Source organism: Phalangium opilio, unplaced genomic scaffold (assembly GCF_054372755.1).
Source record: "Phalangium opilio isolate 3A_F unplaced genomic scaffold, DU_Popi_V2 ptg000070l_1, whole genome shotgun sequence".
Lineage (NCBI taxonomy): Eukaryota > Metazoa > Arthropoda > Arachnida > Opiliones > Phalangiidae > Phalangium > Phalangium opilio.
The window spans coordinates 9,729,476-9,750,274 of record NW_028324182.1 but is presented as its reverse complement, the minus strand read 5'-3'; the positions used below and the strand labels follow the sequence as shown (position 1 = coordinate 9,750,274).

The following is a 20,799-nucleotide window of genomic DNA, read 5'->3' as shown; positions in this document are numbered from 1 at the left end:
GAGAAGAAGCCTTAAGCGATTAGCTTATCCATCTTTCTCATCCTTCGCCCTTGAAAAATATGTTTTTGGTCTCATTTTGTTTTATTTTATGAATTTTGGAGCCAAAATTCATTTATTCCTAATGCGAAGTAGAGCTTGAAAAAATGGGACCCGAAAATAGCGCGTGCAATATCGTAGTTTTCTTCCAAATTTGAAAGATTCTCTAGCAACGCGTGTCCTACGGCATCGGACACTTTCCATAAATGACAATTATTTCCCCATCAATTTTCTTACGTACTTTGGAAAGTTTCCGATGTCTCGGTTAACGTACAAGTAAATTACTTTCAAGAAAAGACGATTCTTTCAATTCTTTGTTCTACCTTTTCGATCATTTCCGCGCTCTCTCAAGCTTGACAAATTATTCGACACTTTTTACACTAAACTTTTTTTTGTGTCGGAAAACAACACAATCTAAAAATCTTGTAGCTTTTTGAGATAACGTTTGCATTATATAGGAAACTATTAGCTATTACCGTGGCGCAAACAACAGTCTCTGACAATGACTCATTTTTGAATTAAGTCTAGAACTCGCTATTAAAACGTTTTTACAATTTATAATACCATCAAAATTTTTAAGACATGTTTCATGTAACACTTTCTATACTTAATAATGCTTCCGAACAAGTTGAAAACATGCTAAAGAGTTCCCATTGTGAATCTACTGAACGTACTTAGTCTTTACTGAAGCGAAAATGACATATCACCATACGAATTCGCTTCATGACGTTTCTCCTACGTCACTAGCACTCAGTAACCGGTGTCAAACTTACGAACCATACCCTTTAAACTTATAATAACATTTAGCCAACAAGAAATACAAAGATGAATTATCTCCCCTATAGACTCTCTTCCAAATCATAAACAACTTGCAAAATTCTGTTTTTGACACCTCATTACGAACTTAACTTCTTGAAATTCTCCCCAAGCACACTTAATCATTCAATAAGTGTCACAAAAACGAAATACAATCTTACCCCAATGTTCTTGTTCCACAATAACAAATATCCTTTCCGCTCGGGTATCACTATCTTAAAAGTTAATCCAAATCACACACACACAACACTGAGCAGAGTCCAAAAACAAATGTTGTCCGGCGTTTTAGCAACCTCTTTGTAGACAAAGTAACGATAAAATCCACTCGGACGCTCTTAATACTCCCAAGTAACTGCCTCAACTAAAAACAAAGACAGAATCCGAGTCGAAGAGCGCACACTAGCTCTTCGTGTCACATTCAACTTCTCTCGCTAACTTTCAAAACTAAGAAACAAGGGGTTTCCTTTTTCTCGATTTTTTTTTAAAAAAACTTTTTGGATCTTTTTCGGTTACGGAGCAATGATTACCTATCGAACCATATATTAAATAAAAATTCGAGTCAGGTCCTACGAAGTTATGGTTTATGACGTTAAAATTTACCGCCGAAGTATATGCGTCTGAACGAATATTGAATTCACACTTTAAAATGATTGTTAACGCAAGTTTTTTCGTACATTTTCTGCATGAAAATTATCATTCACAACTCATCGCTCGTCTTGCTAAACAAAATTGAAACTGTAACAACCGCACGAGAATCGGATTTTTGGGTCCTACTATGAGAAAGGGGATATGATATAAGAATTATGAGGTATGTAATGTGTTTATTCAGTTTCTTGCCATACGCTACAGGAGAAAAAACACCCCTTTTTATATATGTATATATATAGTAATGATATATCTATATATAAAAGAAGTGACCTTCTTTTCCGCGTGGTGAGCTCTTGAAAAGTAGAGCACCACGTTCCCGGTGCGAATGATGAACGACTTTGTAATGCATAATTGAAACTGAATACTTATTACACGTTTCATGTTTCAATAAGTTGCATACATAATCGATAACTTACTAACATCGTGTAATGGGTTTATGTTCCAGTTTACGATCCCAAACGATTACAATAATGTTTTAATTTTATTTACGTGGCTATCTTGATTAGTACCGAGTGATAATCAACGCGCTGCCCAAACCGCCTTACCTAGAAAGTTGACAATTTGCGCTATAAAGACTTTTTCCAATCCGCCGCCATCTTGAAAAATGGTGGGCAGAAATGTAAAAATCCTTTGGGAAATAACGTCGGTGCGTTTAAACCGATTTCGCTAATATTTAGTACACTGGTTCCCTATATCCTCTAGAATGGTTATGGCTTTTGGGGTTCGATCTACCACCATATTTTAAAATGGCGGCTTGAAAAGCAATTAACATATCCCGACGAGCGACGCCGGGTGTCTTTGCTGCTAATAGATTACAAAGAACTAAAGATTTTATTATGCAGATAAGTGTAGACGTTCGTTTCGTTACATAACCTGCACAATTTACTAAACTAAACTAAAGAAAGCGAACTTTCAGGGGTTTATTTCTGAAACTGGGTACCGCGTGGAATCTTACTAGCATTCACGATACATAAAAATCGAATTAAAACTTAATAAGACTTTTAATAAACCCCTTATAATATTAATGCCTCGGGGTACATAGATAATTAATCTAGTTATTAGAAGAAAAAAATGTATAAATTCTCCCACTCACATAACTACTTAAAGGACACTAAACCGAATTAAAACTCCCTACGTCGAAAACAAACTTGTAATTATCAAAATGAGAATTTTACACGGGGACATTTTTCTTCTTCTTTATTTCTATATATAATATTTTTTGCCCTCATTAGTGATAAAAGAAACTGTGGGTTTCGTAATAATATTTTTTCTTGATATTTTATTTTGGGAGAAGGAAGAATATTCTTAAAAAATGTGCGAACATCTTCGTTGGAGTCTCAAACCTTAATTCGCCCACTTTCCCAGTATAATAAATGAACTAGAAAAACGATAAAGCATGGGCGAGTCGAGGTCAATGTCTGCAGCGCCCCGTAGCTCTGGATTACTGGGAAAGGTCGCGCGGTCAACCTACACGTACAAAGTAACTGCCCAATAGACCCAACACACAAAATAAACCCGCCTCAGGGAGTCCTGTTTAAAAGTGCCGAAAATGGTCGAGAGTATTTTTGGATTATTCTTAGCACTTTGTAAATAATTTCTATTTACATTCTTGTTTTGCAATCTAGATTAAGTTTAAGCGCATTGATACGTAATGTTAAACCTCGTAAGCTCGATGCAAAGTTTACATTGGATTTCGATCTTTTCAGCTTTTCACTTTTTTGAAGGTTAGGTTTAAATGTTTCTGACCGCGGGAATTGCATTTGATTCATTTGAAACGCACCCAGCTGTCAAAAGATAAATATGAAGTTGATCTCCCCCTTATGACCTTTTAAAGGGATTGTGTAATAGGAAAGTGAAAGGTTTTTGTTTTCTACTAATTATAAGAACTATCAGCTAAGATAAACAAACATAAGGGCAATAACTCTGAATTACTTTAAATATCCAAAATAAAGGGGAGGTGCTTCACGATTGGTTGGAGGTTGAACTTATAATATCGTTATGTCTTCACCTTTCCTTTAAAGCTATTTTGTACTTCAAACATACTATTCGGTTTCAGAAATGAAATGTGTATTTTATAATTACTTGGGGTTTTTACTTATTGTAGAAACGTCCTACGTATGACGGAGAGAAGATATGATATAACTTGAATTTGGCAAATTTTTAAAATTAAACTTTGTTTAAGTTAATTTTTGCGCATCCCTTCACTTGAAAATTATCATTCTTAAATTCCCATCTATTTTACTAATAAATTAGGAGTAATTCTCCATTTCATGTAAAAAATAAACCATAATTATTTCTTTAATACAAACATAGCTTTTACTGTTACAAAATTGGAAACACCACCGCGTTTAAATTACAATAATTTAAAGTGACAACTAGGAAAATAATGTCATAAATATTGACGAGCGGAAGTAAAAGAAAAACACTCTCACTTACTTACTTTCCCTCTTGATTGTATTCCAAGAATTTTGAAGGCACTCACTATTAAACTTAACTTAATGCGAATTTTAAAGATTACACACAAATTTATCGCCTTTAAGAGTTAATAAACTATATCTTAACGATGTTTTTCAATTTAAAATGAACCGCTTTAGTAAAAAATGTCGTCGACCGACCTTAAAGAGTACAGATTGGCATCTCTTAAGTTAACTTAAGTCTGGACTTTTTCTATGATTTTTTTGCGTCCCTCGGAAAAAGTTCCGCCGGTAGCTAAAGATACCTGAAGTTTTGTAGATTCTGATTGGAGATTGCGGTTTATTCATCCGCTTCGGGCGCGTATACGCATAGAACGAGAAATCTAACAAAATTCACCTGTTTGAAGAGATGTCTAGTTGCTGCTTCAATTTGGGGGATTCCGTACTCTGTTACCCCACCCTTTCAAGATACCCAATTTCTCTCTCTCTCTTTCTCCACCTTTTCACCCATTTCCCAACGGATTCGATCATGCTAATTCATCAATTAATTCAATTTTACCATGAATATTGAGCTTGAACGTAAATGCACCATCGATACATTTCTGTCCGTAAATATTGTTGAATTATAAACAATTCTTTGAATTGAAGTTAGTGGTCTATTTCCTACACTATTCTTCTTTATAATTGCTTTTAAATTTCATGGTACCCTGTTTCCGCTTCATGCTTAATAAATTTTAATGTTTTGCTTAATTTTTATATTAAAGTTACGTAAATTTACTAAAATTATTGTTTAGTTATCATGTTTTGTAATCAAAACACTATCGGAGCGAAGACAGGTAATTTTCCTTTTTAATTAGAATTCATTTTAAAATACCTGTCCAATATTCCTGTTAATTATTTCTCATCAAATATGAATCTAATTTAAATGCCATCAACGAATACTTTTTTTGTTGTAAATTCGAATCCCCGAGAAGGGCCAATGTTTCTAACTCATTATGGATTTAGAGAGTGTGCTTTAAGGCAAATAACGAAATTAAGTAGAATCATATTTTTTTGAGGATATAAAATGTTTATTTAGGTAACTAAACGGTTCAAGTGGAACCGCTTCTTGTAAAATTTGTTTTTAGGAGGATATTAAGTTGTTGATGTTATTATACCACGTCCGGAGAAATTAAGTTAATTAGAGGTTGTAATTAACTTTCAGTATTTAAAGAGAGAGTATAAATTATGATTCTGTAACCAAGTTTCCGGAATAAACAGGAAATGCTTGACACTGGCGAAAGGGACATTTGTGAAGTACAGTGGAAAGTTGAGTGAAATTAAAGTAAATAAATGAGAACTTAGTTAAATAGTAAATAAACTTAATGTCATTAATAATTTTAATATACCTCTATCATTTTTATACGATAACATTGTTAATTACTTTAATTTTCATTTAAAATTGAATTACTTATATTGATTTATAAATTCAAGTTTCATATAAAATTGAATTATTTCTATTGATTTAAAAATTCGAGTTACAAAGTTTCAAAATGAATAATGCAGTTGTTCATAAAGAATAGCTTTATCTAACTGCCATAATTTTAAATCTTAAATTACCTAATTAAGAATGAAAATTAAATCTTACTTTTACTTCTCCTGATCATTTTGAAGCCGTACCACTAATTAATCCATTAAGTGCGTATCAAACAGCGTAGATGCGCCGGTTAATCAATACAAAAACACTAAGAATATTAAGTAGTCCACGGTGAATGTTGCATTACGAAGAGATTCATCGATACATCCCGTTAAAGCTCGATTGCAAACGACGCGAAGAATAAAGAATTGAACTTAATAATGAAACTAACCCAGTCCCTAACCAGTTTTTAGAGAGACAAGTCCAAAGACGATCGAAGGGCGACCGTCATTATATAACTATCTTTAAAAATCAGAATGCGATTACGATTCGAGAGCGTTCGTATACTGGTAAGGGAAATTATATAAAAAATAAAAACCAACTGCAATTACGTAGTTCAACCGACCGCTAATTGGAAGAACTGAGTCATTCACTAAATAACTTAAGACTGAAAGGATAATTCGGTTTTAAGTAGAACTAAAAAGGGGGTTATAGCGTCCGTACACGGAGAACCAACCGATCTGTCAAATATTTTATGGGAATTCTGGTAAATTTGGATTTATCCCAAAGGCACCCTATTGATGGTGCCAGTGATAAATACCGAACCTTCTAAGTGTCCAACTTTTTTATCATCTATCGAAAAATCTCGAGAAAACGACACTTTTTTTCTTTTTTGAACAATTCATTATAATTTTTAATGAATTAGCGAAAAGCGTAAGGAAAAATATGGCACGTAATTCAAATGATAGTTGGCCCTCCGGGTGACTATATCAGTAGCTTCGGCCTACCTTTCTTTCATTTCAAATAGTTAATATTTTCACTGAAATCTAATGCCACTAAATATAGTAAATCATACATTATGTTACGTTATGCTATACGTAAGGTGAGAAATCGAAATCTTATTACCCCAAATATGCCAGATTTCAGTTACAATCTCGTGTATTCGCTATCGGTTTTTGAACTTGGTAATTTTGCGCTCATGGGTGTTCTAGAATGATTACTGTTACTTAATTTAATTTTAGAAGGAAAAATTACTTTTATTCGAATTAATTTTCGATAAATTTTTTATCAGTGATAAGAAAAATTTGTCAAATGTTAATTAAACCATGTTTTTGTGTGTCCTAAATTCTTAGGATTATAATTATTATCGTACAATTTATTAATAACGATCAATGATTTATGAAACTAATCAAACGATAATTAATCTGCAATGTAAATTAGGTTTAGCTATAGCTCCTCGTGCCATTTTGATACTCTGTTAGAGTGGGAGGAAAGTATGACGTAAGAAATACGTAAACTAATTTAAATATTTTAGCAAGGGCGTTCAAAGATACTATTGTAATCTAGTGTCGGCATAGACGTTTTTCTCTTAACTTGATATTGTGTTAGCTATAAAAATTCTGGGTTTAATTTCCAACCTTAATTGTTCAAATTTACGTCAACTTTCCCATGATCCATGGTGGGAATAAATTGATTCATTAGGCCTATTATAGTGTCTCATCAATTCATGACCTTGGGCCGGGCCCCTATTAAGCTCGATATCTTACCAAAATGAATGGACCTAAAATTCATATCACTCTTAAGTTATCAATACTGGCTATTAAAACCCCAAATGAATGTGGTTGGATATGTTATTGTTGCATTTTCAACTTCGTAACTAATTTAGCTTCCGGCGATAAAGATAAATTTCTCACGATGCTTTATCATAAAAAATACCTTTGATTTCGTGTGAAAGGGTCTTTAATTAATATTTAAAAATGTTCTTGAAGTATTTTCGCTACTAGACGGGGCAAGGGGGAACCCACAACGTTTAATTAAAGGGATAAAGAAGCGTTCAAACCAATTAATTCGTTATGAAAAGCAGGGATAGATTTAATTTTAGAAGTAGGAATGGAAAACGGTTAGTAATAACATCAGTCCGACTCATAGCCCAGAATAGAGCCCCTCCCTCCAACACGTAACGATAAGTTTAAATTATTTTATTGGCTCACTAAAAAACTACGTTTTGATGACGTTGCTGACGGGGACGGCGAAAAATACGTAATTCCTTTTTATCTCTGTCGCTATGTACCGCCTCTTCTTTCATACCCCTCCGTCTCGGGGATGGGGTCCGGGACTTTGACGCGCCCCCAGACTATGTTCTCCATTCCTACTTCTAAAATTAAAAGTCAATGAAACTCTCCTTAAGAGTGCTCACCATTTTTAATACCTAATGAGCATAAATGCTTGAATTAATTTCGGATATTGTAGGCCTAATATAGCCAGCGTTGACCATAGTTTATCATTGCAAATGTTTTGTGAATTTTATATACTTTCAGGCTCCCTTTAAAGAGTCTTTTTTCGAATTCGCTGACGTATGGTACGATTTATTCCATGAATATAACCAGTTTTTGTCTTTGGGTTGTAATTAAAGAGTTTATTACACTCTTTAGAGGAACTTGACGTTGAAATGTTTAGCTATACTTTCTCCTTGCTGCATTGTGACAACGCAGTCTGACATTTGAAATCCAATGGAAAAGAAAAAATATATTTATCTAAAACCCTTTGCCCTTCCTGTTGCCTTAAGGTGTATCAAAATAATACGGTTTTCATCGTGAGAAATTATCGAAAGTTTCTTTAGTGTGGTAGAATTATTTTTAGGCAGGATTTAAAAGATGAAGTCTTACAGTTCATGGCGAGTATATTTGATTTGTGTTGAAACTTTTTAGTAATTAGCTAGAGGGTTTAATGACCACGCATGTGTACATTTGAAAGACGTCGCTGCATTTAAGAGTGAATTGTCTTTCTGTATTTGGGGCTAAAGGAACCCCAAAATATACTTTGTAGGTCGGGCGTTTGACTTACAATGGACAATATGGGGACCGCCAAATTATAGTGGTGACCCTGCAAAGACTAAAGCACACAAAGTTGCCAGTTTATTTTCCGATCCAACTAAAGTTAAAATTGATTTGTGATTTTAAGTGGATCTTTGTGACTTAAGTATCTCTGGGGATTTCAACATTTCAAGTGACAATTCGTCACAATTTAAGAATTGTAGTGATTTTAGTGTGAAATTCACATCAATTCCATCTGAATACGTGTAACTTCACGTCATGTCAGTTCACGCGAATTCAAGTAACTTAAAATAATCTTTCTATGCGGTACTAAAAACTCTTGAATACCCAACATAATTAGTAACGTACCCATTGCGCTTAAGCCCTTTAGTAAAAAAGCTTTCCATCATGTGAAACTAACCCTTTAATTGTAATATTATGTCCTCAAGTTGTTACACTTGAAAGTCGCTTGAAGGCCAGCTTAAGGCAAAATTATCTTAACTCTTTCGATACGGGTCTAAATGTCATGATCATTTATTCATTTTTTTTCTTTCATTTGGTACTAAGTTCATTTTCGTCGTGTTAAAACCCACCTAAATCAAAAGTGAATGATCTCTAGGAACTATATAAAAACCCATAGAATGAAATGATAACGAGGAAAAAAGAGTCAAGCTATTATTTATTGCCATGGGATTTTATAATTTAAATATAAAAGCCGTCTAATGACTTTCGAAATAGACTGGTAATATGAGCGAGGAAAAAAATTCATTTTACTCCTTAATGTAAATATGATAATAGCTTTCGCGAGGTCGAATTAAATTTTTTTTCTATACCTTGATCTTGATTTTAATGTTATTTATTTATAATTTTCAAGGATGGATTGAGGTCAATATTTAAATATACAGATTTATGTCCCGCTCGTCGAATAAATGCAAACTGTTTCGACTAAATTGCCCAAAATAGTTATTATTCTAATTAGGAATTGGTTGCTAATTTTTCTTAAGTCGTATCAAGTTTTAATTCATTCAAATTCAAAGGAAAATTCAAATAGGAAGTTAGCAACTAAACGTCAGACCCTCACTTAGCCAATCAGGAGCCGTCCCCCATTAGCCTTTCACTCTGTGACGTTCGCCGCCATTTTGGTCTAAAGGGGAGGAGCTAACACAAGCCACGCCTCTCTACCAGCTCCCTTATTATTAACTAAGCCTTGTTTTTATCTTAAAAATTTATTTTAAAATTCTTTTTTTTACGCAAACGAAGGTTAATTTGAAATAATTCTATTAACCGAATTAATTAGTTCATTAAGTCCAAACACTTAAAAATACTCGTTGAACTATAACGATCGAACGCGTTAAAATTAAATAATTTTTATAAAAATTGAGGAAAAAACATATGACGTAGTTCGTTTCACGCCTTGATTAACAAATGGTAATAAAATTGCTAACTTTTAAGTTTTTTTTTTAAAAAAGAATCCTAAAAATCTAATTGAAGTTCCGGTTGAGGGCGTGCATTTCTATTTATCAAAACGATCCAGCGATTTAGCAACACTTTCCCTTATTGATTTGAAATAAAAATAATCGATAAAATGTTTGGTAGTTAATTTTATAATCGGTCTTATTGAAAGGAAAACTTCAATAAAATTAAGAAATAAGTGTAAAAAAAATATTAAATTTTATCGAAATAAGTTATAATAACATTACCAATACGTGTGAAGGAAGAGACTGTATAGTTTTGAAAGTATTTTTTATTTTGAAATTTTAACGTTTTTTTTTCCTATTTAAAGTTTTTAATTTTAGAAAACTAAAATTTCTTATTTCTCCCGGGGGTCCATTTTTAAAAGTGAAGAAACTCATGTATATATAGGAAAAAAATGTTATAAATACAGATATTTATTTCTGATTGGGGCAAGCCCCAGGGTCTTTTGGGGGGGGGGGGATAAAATATTCCTATCTTTGAACCAGAGGGAGAAACAGAAATAAATTTTATATAGATAACGTTTTGACCTCAATTGAATTGATATGTGCTATCGATTATGTTATGTTTTAACGTTATTCTAAATTAATTTTTTTTAAATATATAAAATTATTTGGATGGTTTTATGGAGAGCATTAAAGATAGATAGCAGACTGGCGCCCACACATCTTAAATTAATTGATCTAGATTGCTATGGATTTAAACCATGAAAAACTTAAGATCCAGAAACTGTAGGAACTACGATTTTCCTTTTTTTACTTTTTATATATTTTATGAGAGTAAAATATCAGAATGTTTTAAAATTCTTTTAAAAAATAAAAGATATGAGGAGATTAAAGGGAAGGTGAAAGATATTTTTATACATTTTTAATGGAAAGATCATTTATTCTACTAAATTATGTGTGTATCTTCAACATATGAAAGTCATGTTAAAAGACAAAAGCCTATATACGCGAGGGGCCTATAGGGACGTGACAGTATGTGATAAACCCCTTATACAAAACGTCACACCTTCGCTTAACCAATCATCTTTACTCCCTCACTAGCCTTATACTTTAAAAAATCCTCCACTATGCAGATGTATATGGGAGGAACTTTCTGAAGCCCCGCCCCTTTTGCTATTTCCCTGTATATGAAGCGGATGACGTTATTCAGACACTTCTAATATTAATTATGTTATATTTATTGAAAGTCTGCTTTAATTCACATTCCCTTTAAGAAGAAGCTCCGTAACTCGTAACGTTTTAATCCTGGGAAAAATTTGTGTTTTGGTGTAATAAAATAAGACTGTTTTTATCTATTTAGTTCAAACATAGATTTATATTTTTATAAGATAACCGTTAATTCCGTGTAAAAATAGTAAATAAATTTATTTACACGGAAAAATCTGTCAATATTTATCAAGCTATATTTTAAACTCTGAAAAATTTAACATATAATTATAAAATTAACGGATTTAAATATATATAACCTAAATAATTTTTTTTTCATTTGTTTCAGTGTTTGTTTAACTATTATTATTTAATATTTTACAATTGAAAAATCTTGGGTTTAAACGCGAGTTTTTTTTAAATTCACATTTATGAAGTTTTCCCATGAAAAAGTGTATTTTTTTAATATTAAACAGGACCTTATCTTTTAGTTTATAAATTGGTATTGGCGGCAGGATTAAATAAATTCACGTTTATGTGAAAATAAAACAAGTTAAGAATGACACTTTAACTTTTGCATGAGGATGTTAGACTTTCGTGAGTTCGGGACTTGGAAACATTATTATACAATAGTTTGTAATTTTTTTTTTCGTTGTTGTTTTTTTTTCGTGAGAGAATAGACAATTTGAGGAAAAGAAATTGACTTTAAAAAAAAAAGAAGAAAATAGAAATAACATTATGCAAGTAGAGGCGTCTGTAGGGAGAGAGATATCGTGGTTCACGATTGTGCTACCGATCGAGCCACTAAAAGAGAGTTTAAATCTTCGCGTTATGACCTTGGATACCTAAAATCGTGACACGATTTGACCTCTAAATTGACTGGATCCGTCGATCACGAACGATTTCTATCCGTCCCCCGTACGCTTATTTAATTTCAACTTGGCGTATCACAGATACTAAAGATTCTTAGATAGAGGACTGTGCAGTCTTAAACGCGGTACACTTTTAAAGTGAAACGAAGTGCATCTTATAGTATTTGTTATAAAGAACAGTATACCTAGACACAATGTATATAATAATTATCGAATCACGAATGGTTTCCCATACATTTCTTTGAAAAAAACATATACCCTGGATCTATTGACAGATTAATGATACCTTTCTTTGTTCTGATGTTTCGTGAACACCGATATTTATAATGTAACCTTATTTTTGTGATGCGTACTGGGGATAGATGTAGATTGAAAGAATTTCTTCAAATTATAGACACTATTTCTAACATTATCTACATATTTTACTTGAAAATATTAACAATAAACTTATTAAATTACGCGAAATATCGGATCGGAGCTTGAATGAATCTAAAAATAGTCTATAATCACTCTCCTTCTGACAGATTGTGAATTCATTCCAAGACTCAAGAAGTAAAAATAAACAGATTCTTTTGAAAATAATTTTGTATCAAGTCTTCCGCGTCTACTTTCCGAGTTCCCACTGGGTCCCATCCCATTCCATCCTTTGTATGTAACAAAAATTGACGAGAAAATTATAGATTGCTAGAATCATCGTAACGTTACGCGTCTCTAGTCTCTTCAGAATAAATAAATATAAATCATACGTGAAAATTTTCTTTCGCCTCCCAAAGTGAGTGTTGTATAATACTACCGGGGTCTACTTTAGATTTAAATAGTTTAATATCATTTATATACCGAAAGATATCTATAAATATTCTGTTGAAACGAAGTTTAGGAGTTTTTCTATATATAAGAACTCATTTCTCATGGACAACTTTAGTAAATTAATTTTTAAAAGTTAATCAACAATTCATCACTGTATTTTACAAAATATTTGACGAAGAAAAAAAAAGGTATTTTTGGGCCCGAAAAATCTCTCGACCGAAACGCGATTCAATGAAAAATTTCATAATCAATCAATTGAAAGAGCAAAAACAATTAATGTTTTGATTTTCATAAAATTTCTAGTCTTTTTGAGATAATCAATTTAAAACACACGAAAATTTGCAATCAAATCGAATGTATGTGGATCACACGCAATTTTCGGAGCTATTTTTTATTGTTTTTATTAAACTTTTGTGAGAGGCCGTACAGAATAAATACACGAAATAATAATATTAGTAAATGCAACGGTTATTACCCTAGTTTCCCTAAATAATGAATTTAAATATAAAATTATTTATTAGGAGTAAATTTAAAAATTTACCAAAGAATAAATAAATTTGAATTTATTTTTTAAAGAAAATATTGAATTTTATAAACCAAATTTATATTCTTTTTATATAATAATTTAAACCTTTTTTCAATCATCACTAAATTACCGTCTTTAAGAAGTAGGTCTTTAACAAAACTAACATCCTTTTAAAAACCGTGACCCTTTTAGAAAACTGACCTTATATAAGCACCTCTCATTTCCTTTCCGAAACTAGGCTTAACCAAACATTCAATTAAATCCAAATATACCACGCAAAACCCATAATGAGATTTTAATCTCAATCATAATCTAATAAAAACCTAACAATACAACCACTAATTATATCTATAGTAATCATCCCCTGGGTCAAAGTTCAATCAATTCTATCCCAAACACGTGAAACAAAACAGAGTACGATATAGTATTAAAACACTGACTGACCTCTTTGTTGATGACCCCATGTTTGACAGTTGCTTTGTCTTCTATTTATGGTTTCATCGTATGACGGAGGGAATCTCAGTATAGGATGTCCGTTGGTAGTAGATGGGTCCAATTCTAGACCAACACCGCCGGAAGAACGTTGACCTTCGACCGGACATTGATTGACTGGAATCCAAGGTTGATAATAATATTCGGCTTTCTTTGTTTTCGGTTTATGACGTAGGCTGTAGCACGGCATCTTATTATGATGTTAAATTTGAATTTTTAATTCATAAATTCGTTCTTATAATTCAAGTATATTTGAAAGGCGAGAGACAAACGCGGACGAGAGATCCTCCTTCTATGATCTTTCCTGAATTAAATGCTACAAAAATCGGCTTCGTAATTTTCTTTTCCTTAATCCAGGACACAATATAATTTCTTATAGATCTCTCCTAATTTTTTTTAGTTTAAAAATAATAAAATAGCTTAAATAAGAGAAAATAGAAAAGGAGGGACCATTATTTGCCCCCTTGTGACGTCACGTAGAAACTCTTATTTTAACTTTTATAACAATCGCTCGGGGTGCCCCTCTTCTTATTGGTCCGAAGATCATTTGACCGAACGCCTTCGGGATGGATATTGGAGGGAAAATTTGGTAGAATTTTTACTTTTCGACTTAAGACTTTTTATTAAGTGTGTCAGAGACTTTGAGGCATTCAATTTAATTGGATACGAAAGAAGTTCTTAAGGTCCGTTTTGGCTGTAGTTGATTATCACGAAGTTTTATTACGAGGAAATAAGATTTAACGGTATCTCAATGGATATATATTAAGATTTGCTTAACTTCTCGTTAATGTGGTACCGCTTTTAACGACATATCGCCTTAAACTAGCCGACACACATCTTAAGGGGGTTCTAATAAGCCTAATAATAAGATATCGTTTCTTTCTTTCGAGAGAGAGAGAGAGAGAGAGAGAGAGAGAGAGAAACACAGAGAGAGAGAAAGATCGGAAAATCGAGATTAAGAGGTTTCATTTAACTTGAAGATATATTTTGGTTCCTATTTTTTTAATTTTGAGAAATTCCGTTTTATAATTTTTCTTTTATTAAATATCACGCTTCCTTTTAAAATATAAGTAATTACAAGACATTTTATCTTTAAAACAGCGATATTTAACGAAACTTATAATTATTGATAATATTTTTAGAGGAAAGAATCGCTTTTAAAATTTAACTTCTTTAAAATTATCCGACAAGTTAGTACCGCTTAATTTAATATAGGGGTAAAATATGGGACTTAATTTTTGGAAATAGATATTTCCAGCACCCGGATGGATGGACCATCGCCCGAAATTAATATTCTCATTAGAACCATAAAGAACCCTCTTTATTATTCTTTTTATTCTTTTGCGTGATGTAATCGAGGTCAAGTTTGGAGATAGGTTTTTCTTTCTTTTTTTATTTCAAAGTCTCTCTAGGTCTCTGAATAGATTTTTATTGGATCTAGTTTCAGTTTAGTTTATAATTAGCTATTGTAATGGAATAGACTAGCAGCACCCTATGTTATTTGTCCATAGACTTTAATAAAGTCAAAGCTTGGAAACTGCCATTACTCTATATAGATTGACTCATAAATACGTTATTAAAAATTGGGACTGAATGGGATGGAGTTCTATTATATTTATGTGGCAGTATTTTATTCTGATTTAAGTATATAGCACCCTGAAGGAAATATTTTGTTTCTGAAGAGGTTATGAGAGGTCACCGCGTAAGTGTGTGAGTGTGTGTGAACACGGACTAAAACACTGTTATGTTCAGATACTTTTGTTGGTTGGTCGATAACTACTTGAAATGAGGGGATAATTCCTTAGACAAATCCATTTTTGACTTCATTTGATTTCCCTGACTTCAATCTCGAAATGTTATGACATTTAGCCAATTTACAGTCATTTACAGTGATTTGTAAGACGTTGATCAATAATTATTATTAAAGACTTAATTTGTACATATCATTTAAGATTTTAAATGATTTAAGTTGAAGTTTCTCTAACTTCAATTCTGAGACATTTAAACACTTATACAATATACCAACGCGTCAAAGTACTTAAGTCCTTAATCATCCTTTCAAATTTTGAACACACCTCATTTCTTCCTTCACATTTTGTTATACGTTGTTTCGAAATACTCATTCGAAAATCCCGCTTTGAAATCGAAAAGAAACTTTCCTTTATAGCGTTTTTCTTTGGGTCCTCGCGGAGCGCTCCCAAGGAGCAATAAAAATGGTAGTAGTAGTTTCCAGCTTCGTTAAAGACTGTTTTTGAAGAATAGGATCTCCTAGTTTTATTCCTCCATGAGAGCGCTCCTCGAGGACCCAAAGAAAAACGCTATTAGAGAAACTCGATTCTATGGACAGTCTGCGCCATCTATGATTTTCATGAGCAGTTTGTGCCAAGTTGCCAATTTTGATTTTCATGGGCAGCTTACGCCATCTATGATTTTCATGAGCAGTTTGTGCCAACTTTGATTCCCATGGGTAGCTAACGCCATCTATGTCAAATTAATATAAGTTTAATTTAATCAATTTAAAAGCAATTTCAAACCAATCAATCGTTTCTATATTACTATTTATTTAATAATAATAATAAACAATAATTATTACTGAAGTATTTTAATTACTAAAAGTTTACCATAGATGGCGCTGTAAACCTAAACTTTTTGGTCTTCCACGCAGAACCCATTTTTGCCCGGTTTATGCTTGACATCTTGATGACCGTCTAAAACCAGTCTGCGTAGCGATTTCATTCCAAAACCAGTTTTTGATTCGAAACCGTTTCGCTCTCCTAAGCACTAATGATTTTTAAATTATTAAAAAAAAATCCCGTTTTTTTTATTGGTTTAATTTCTAGAAGAACCATAAAATTTATTGTCGTATCGTAAAAAATCCGGTGTATTTCCCCTCAAAACAAAGGCCAGAGTAATTTTACAAATCTTAGTTTCATGAAAAACAAGTAAAGAATGATTAGAATCCAGTAATGATTCAAAATCATGAATATTTTTGGTCCAAGACATTGTAGGTGACGGGCCATTTGCGGTTAATGTTCCATTTGATATGGATATACTTTAGTCTCTTAGATTATATCTTTTAAACATATTTAATTGCTCTTAATTCGAGAAGGGATACTTGAAGTAAAGGGTTTAGTTCTTTTGACACTACAGAGGGAGATTAGTGTCAAATAGTTTATTTCTTCAACCTTGTTTTAAAGAAATCCACGTATTTATTATTGCTGTAAAATTAAGAAATAGTGCCATCATATAGTATTAAACCCAAGTTATTAAACTTCAAAGTGGGGATGCAGAAACCGATTGAGATAGAGACCCTTCTATTTTCTGGCACCGAAAGTGGGCACGTTATTGTCACGTGTCAAATTTTTGACAAGGCAAATCGTTCTCGTTCTTTCGAAATAGGACTGTTTTAACCATACTTTTAAGAACCATGATTCAAGTTAAGAACACTTTACAAAAGACAAAACTGAAATTTTAGAACTTTCCTTACTGGCTAGGGGAAAATTAAAAAGAAAAGAAAAAAGGACCACCAGTTTGGCATCTTTTTCTTCATCATACATGTACACTGTTATCGAAGTTACCAACAAATCCGGTTCCGTTCCCGCCATGTTTATTTTACTTAAAGGAAGGTTAGGATACATGTACTTGGTACTCTCTCTCGTTTAGCCCCATTTTAGGATAAACACTCTTGTAAGGTAGACCGGCCTTTCCAGATACGATTTTTATTTTTTTTATTTTATCAATTATACGACTCTTTAACCTACAATCGAAGCTTTTCATCATTGTTTCAATTCAAAGTTTCAAACAACTCCACACAGTCACTCCCAATTCCGCTTTTTATAAGTGGGTTAGCTATTCGAGGAGACCCAGGGTTTACTATGATTATACTTCATATTCTAATGGTGGAAAAAAGCGAAGAAAAGCAATTATTTCAAATAATTCATATTTTATAATCGTGTCTTTATATTGAAAAGTTTTAATATCTGGGACTTCAGTCATTACATTTTGTTCACTCATCTTTTACTTTTTCTAGTCATCTTTATACACAAAAACAATTTCTATTAATACATTTTTGTTTATTAAACTATAAAATACACGATTAAATGGTATTTTCATGCGTAGAGATCTACTATCAAAGCCACTCTGTATGAAGTTGAAAACGGTTGATATTAAAAACACCGGGGTTTCACGAATTATGCAAAAAAGAAACGAGGCAAGCAAAAGGGTGTAGACCTTTCATTCTTTCGCGAAGTTTGAACGATACCCTTTCTTTATTACAATGGTGGGTGGAGAAAGGACCAATTATCAAGGATATCCGAGATCGTTTAAATATTGTAACGGATGGGGTGTTTTCATTTCACCCAAAGACCTCCTAACTTTGTTACAACATTCGCTTAAAACCAATGAATGAATGAATGATTTTTTGATGAAGGGTGCAAAAATATTACTTTAACGTGTTAGATATTTATTTTTAATAGTTTTAAGTGGCTGGTTTTTGTTTGAAATTTTGCAACTTCTAAGTTACTCAAAGACTACATCGTTATATTAGTTAGTAAGAACTTAAGAAGGTATAAATACATACACAGGTGGCGCTACGAACTCTTCTCATTTAAAGAAAGTAAAAATACGTAATTTAACCTGTTTTCCAATAAATATTGAACTTAATGAGTCTTGAGAGACTTTCATGCGAAAACAAAAGATCAAATTACCTCTAGGGAATTAATTTATGTACGCAATTAGGCCTCATTAAGAAATTTTAACTGAAGGAGAAATAATTATATTATAAACCCACCCAAACATAAAATAAGCCAGTTAATATTTATCCTAAAATTATAATATCTGGAAATATTTCGAAAACAAGACTAACCAAAATGGGTTCTGTTCATCCTTCCTGGCTAAGACTAAAAGAAACCGTCATGGGAGTATTGGGAGATGGCATGGTTAACTTTTTATCAATGATTATCATCCTCCAGTCCTCAATCTGATCCTCCTCTTCACTTAACGGCTTTCTCCTTACTCATACCGACTCAATCCAATTTTTATTTTTTTTATTTTCGATGAATCATAAGTAAAATAATACTCAACAAAGTTAATAAGTAAAAAAAGTTAATGGCTTTTAGGTTTCATGGGGAGGAGGGGCTGCTTACTGGTTAAACATGGACTAAATGTCCAAAGATAATGGAAGCATTACTTTTTCAACCAAGTTGAAAGTACTTGAAGGGAACTGATAATTCTGAAAGGCACCTTCCATCTCGTTTTTTTGCGCCGGCGCTGTAGGTGTTTTGGATCCTGAGAGTGCACAGAGGCGACAATGGATCAAACCCCTGGTATGTCCCGATACTAAGGGCTGCCTGCCACCTTTTTTACGTCGATAGGGTCTACACCACAAACTCAAATGGCTCGAAACTAAGACGATGTCATTGTTAGGGCAAGATATGAACTTATTGCGGGCTCATTTTACTTAAACTGTAACCAAGTACATTCAAATCGATAATGTCCGGATTGTATTTTCAATCAATGCAACGAACTCTCTTCGCCCTCCCCCCCCTTCCCAGCATGCATTCTTGTCCCGTTAGTTTTTTTTTTAAATATATTCAACAAGGATTTTTCTTCTTCTTTCTCTTCACCATCCATCTCTCTCCTCGCTCGCCGGATCATCATTCTCTCATCATCTTTAACCATCCACCCTTTTTTTTCTCCCAAATTTTCTGCTTTAAAAAAAAGAGAAAAAAGATAAAAACTATTGCCTTAAAAATAATTTCGCCTTCGTGAGCATAAGGTCGATCGATTCGTCATAGATTTTCTTCTTCGGAGAAAGAAAACGTCTTTCTGAGTATAGGTCAATTAGGGTACCCCACCAACGACCGCCAAAAACGGAGGAGGATTGCATTGGATTGGTGGATATAGATGAAGAAGAAAAAAAGTTCTTTATGAGAGGTGAAGTAAATTGACTCGAAGTTATCCATTAGTTTAGCTGTAAATCAGTTTTCGGAGAAGCTGGGTTAAGGAAATGTCACGAGTTTGTCTCAGGAGTCAGGAGACGCTAGGATAAACTTCTAGGTCTATTGTTTCCTTCTCCTGTTTTCCTTAAATTCCTTCTCACTCAAGTGACAAATTAGGAAATTCATGAATTATAAATTTCAGATTAAAAATAGTATTTTGAAGCTTCTTTTGCAGTTCTTCAAGTCTTTCTCTCTGGAGCTACTGATTATCTTTCTTTTGAAACCAAAATCTCAAATGGAAATTTGTACCATGAGTCTATGAAGTTATTTACCTAGCTGGTTTAATAGAAAAAGTAAATTTAAGAATAATGATTGATAACTTCCTACTAAGCTAGCCTACTTTTGCGTGTGAGATCTAGAGAAATAGAGAGAAGGGGTGAAGGAGGAAGGGATCTTAAAGAATAAAAAAAAAAGTAAAAAAAAAAAGTCAAAGTAAATCTATCTTGATAAACGAGTTTTCTATCCACCCTTTTCTAACCGCGAGTAAAAATTCTACCTTGCATCGTAGCTTTTCTTTTTTTTTTTTGGCCGTACACGTATATATATATCCCTTTTGAATATATGTACGATTGTACGCTATGATTCTGATACGTGTTTGATCCAAGGAATAATAATCTCAAACCCCCAAAAAGTCTTTCAGTCGCCGCCGACAAAATGCTGTCAGGGTGTGGTCGAATAGAGATCGAGGTGTTCTCTCGACTAACAGTACCTACGATTTTCATTTTTGCCTTTTTAGTTTCTTGACTTTAATGCTTCAAGGGAAAATAAAAGGTGTTAAGATAACGGGGAAAAATCCCGTTTTATTTATTTATTAAAGGCGTTTTGTACGAGGAGGTATCGTATTGAGCTACACTGTCCCTTTTGAAAACCCACACAAACTCACAGTCAGTGCCAAAGACAGTTATGTTACGACATATCTAACAGAAAATCGAAAGTAACCAAATTGGAAGTAACTTTAGGAAAGGGTTGAGTATAAAGCGCACTTGACAAAGTATACTGAAATATGACATGTTAAATGCCATAGGAGAAAAGAGATATGTTTATTTTGATAAAGTGCGCTTGAAGAATTCCCCCATTTTAGAAAACCCTTTAGCTCTTATTGACTTTAATATGAAAGGGTTGATTTTGGTTTTTAAA

At 32.8% G+C, this 20,799-nt stretch overlaps 1 protein-coding gene across 5 annotated transcripts in view; it reads right to left on the bottom strand.

Moving 5' to 3' along the window:
- The window catches only part of mwh (multiple wing hairs), a 33,936-nt gene extending 19,976 nt beyond the window's left edge, over window positions 1–13,960 (bottom strand). For 2 of the 5 annotated variants that reach the window (XM_089842973.1, XM_089842974.1), the window contains exon 1: window positions 13,616–13,960. In XM_089842973.1, coding sequence (XP_089699099.1) covers window positions 13,616–13,853 — 238 coding nt within the window. In that variant the 5' untranslated portion in view covers window positions 13,854–13,960. Of the gene's footprint in view, window positions 1–1,013; window positions 1,211–3,936; window positions 4,276–13,615 lie in introns of those variants that run through there. The other 3 variants (XM_089842976.1, XM_089842977.1, XM_089842978.1) reach the window with 3 other exon arrangements.
- Between the last annotated feature and the right edge of the window lie 6,839 nt (window positions 13,961–20,799).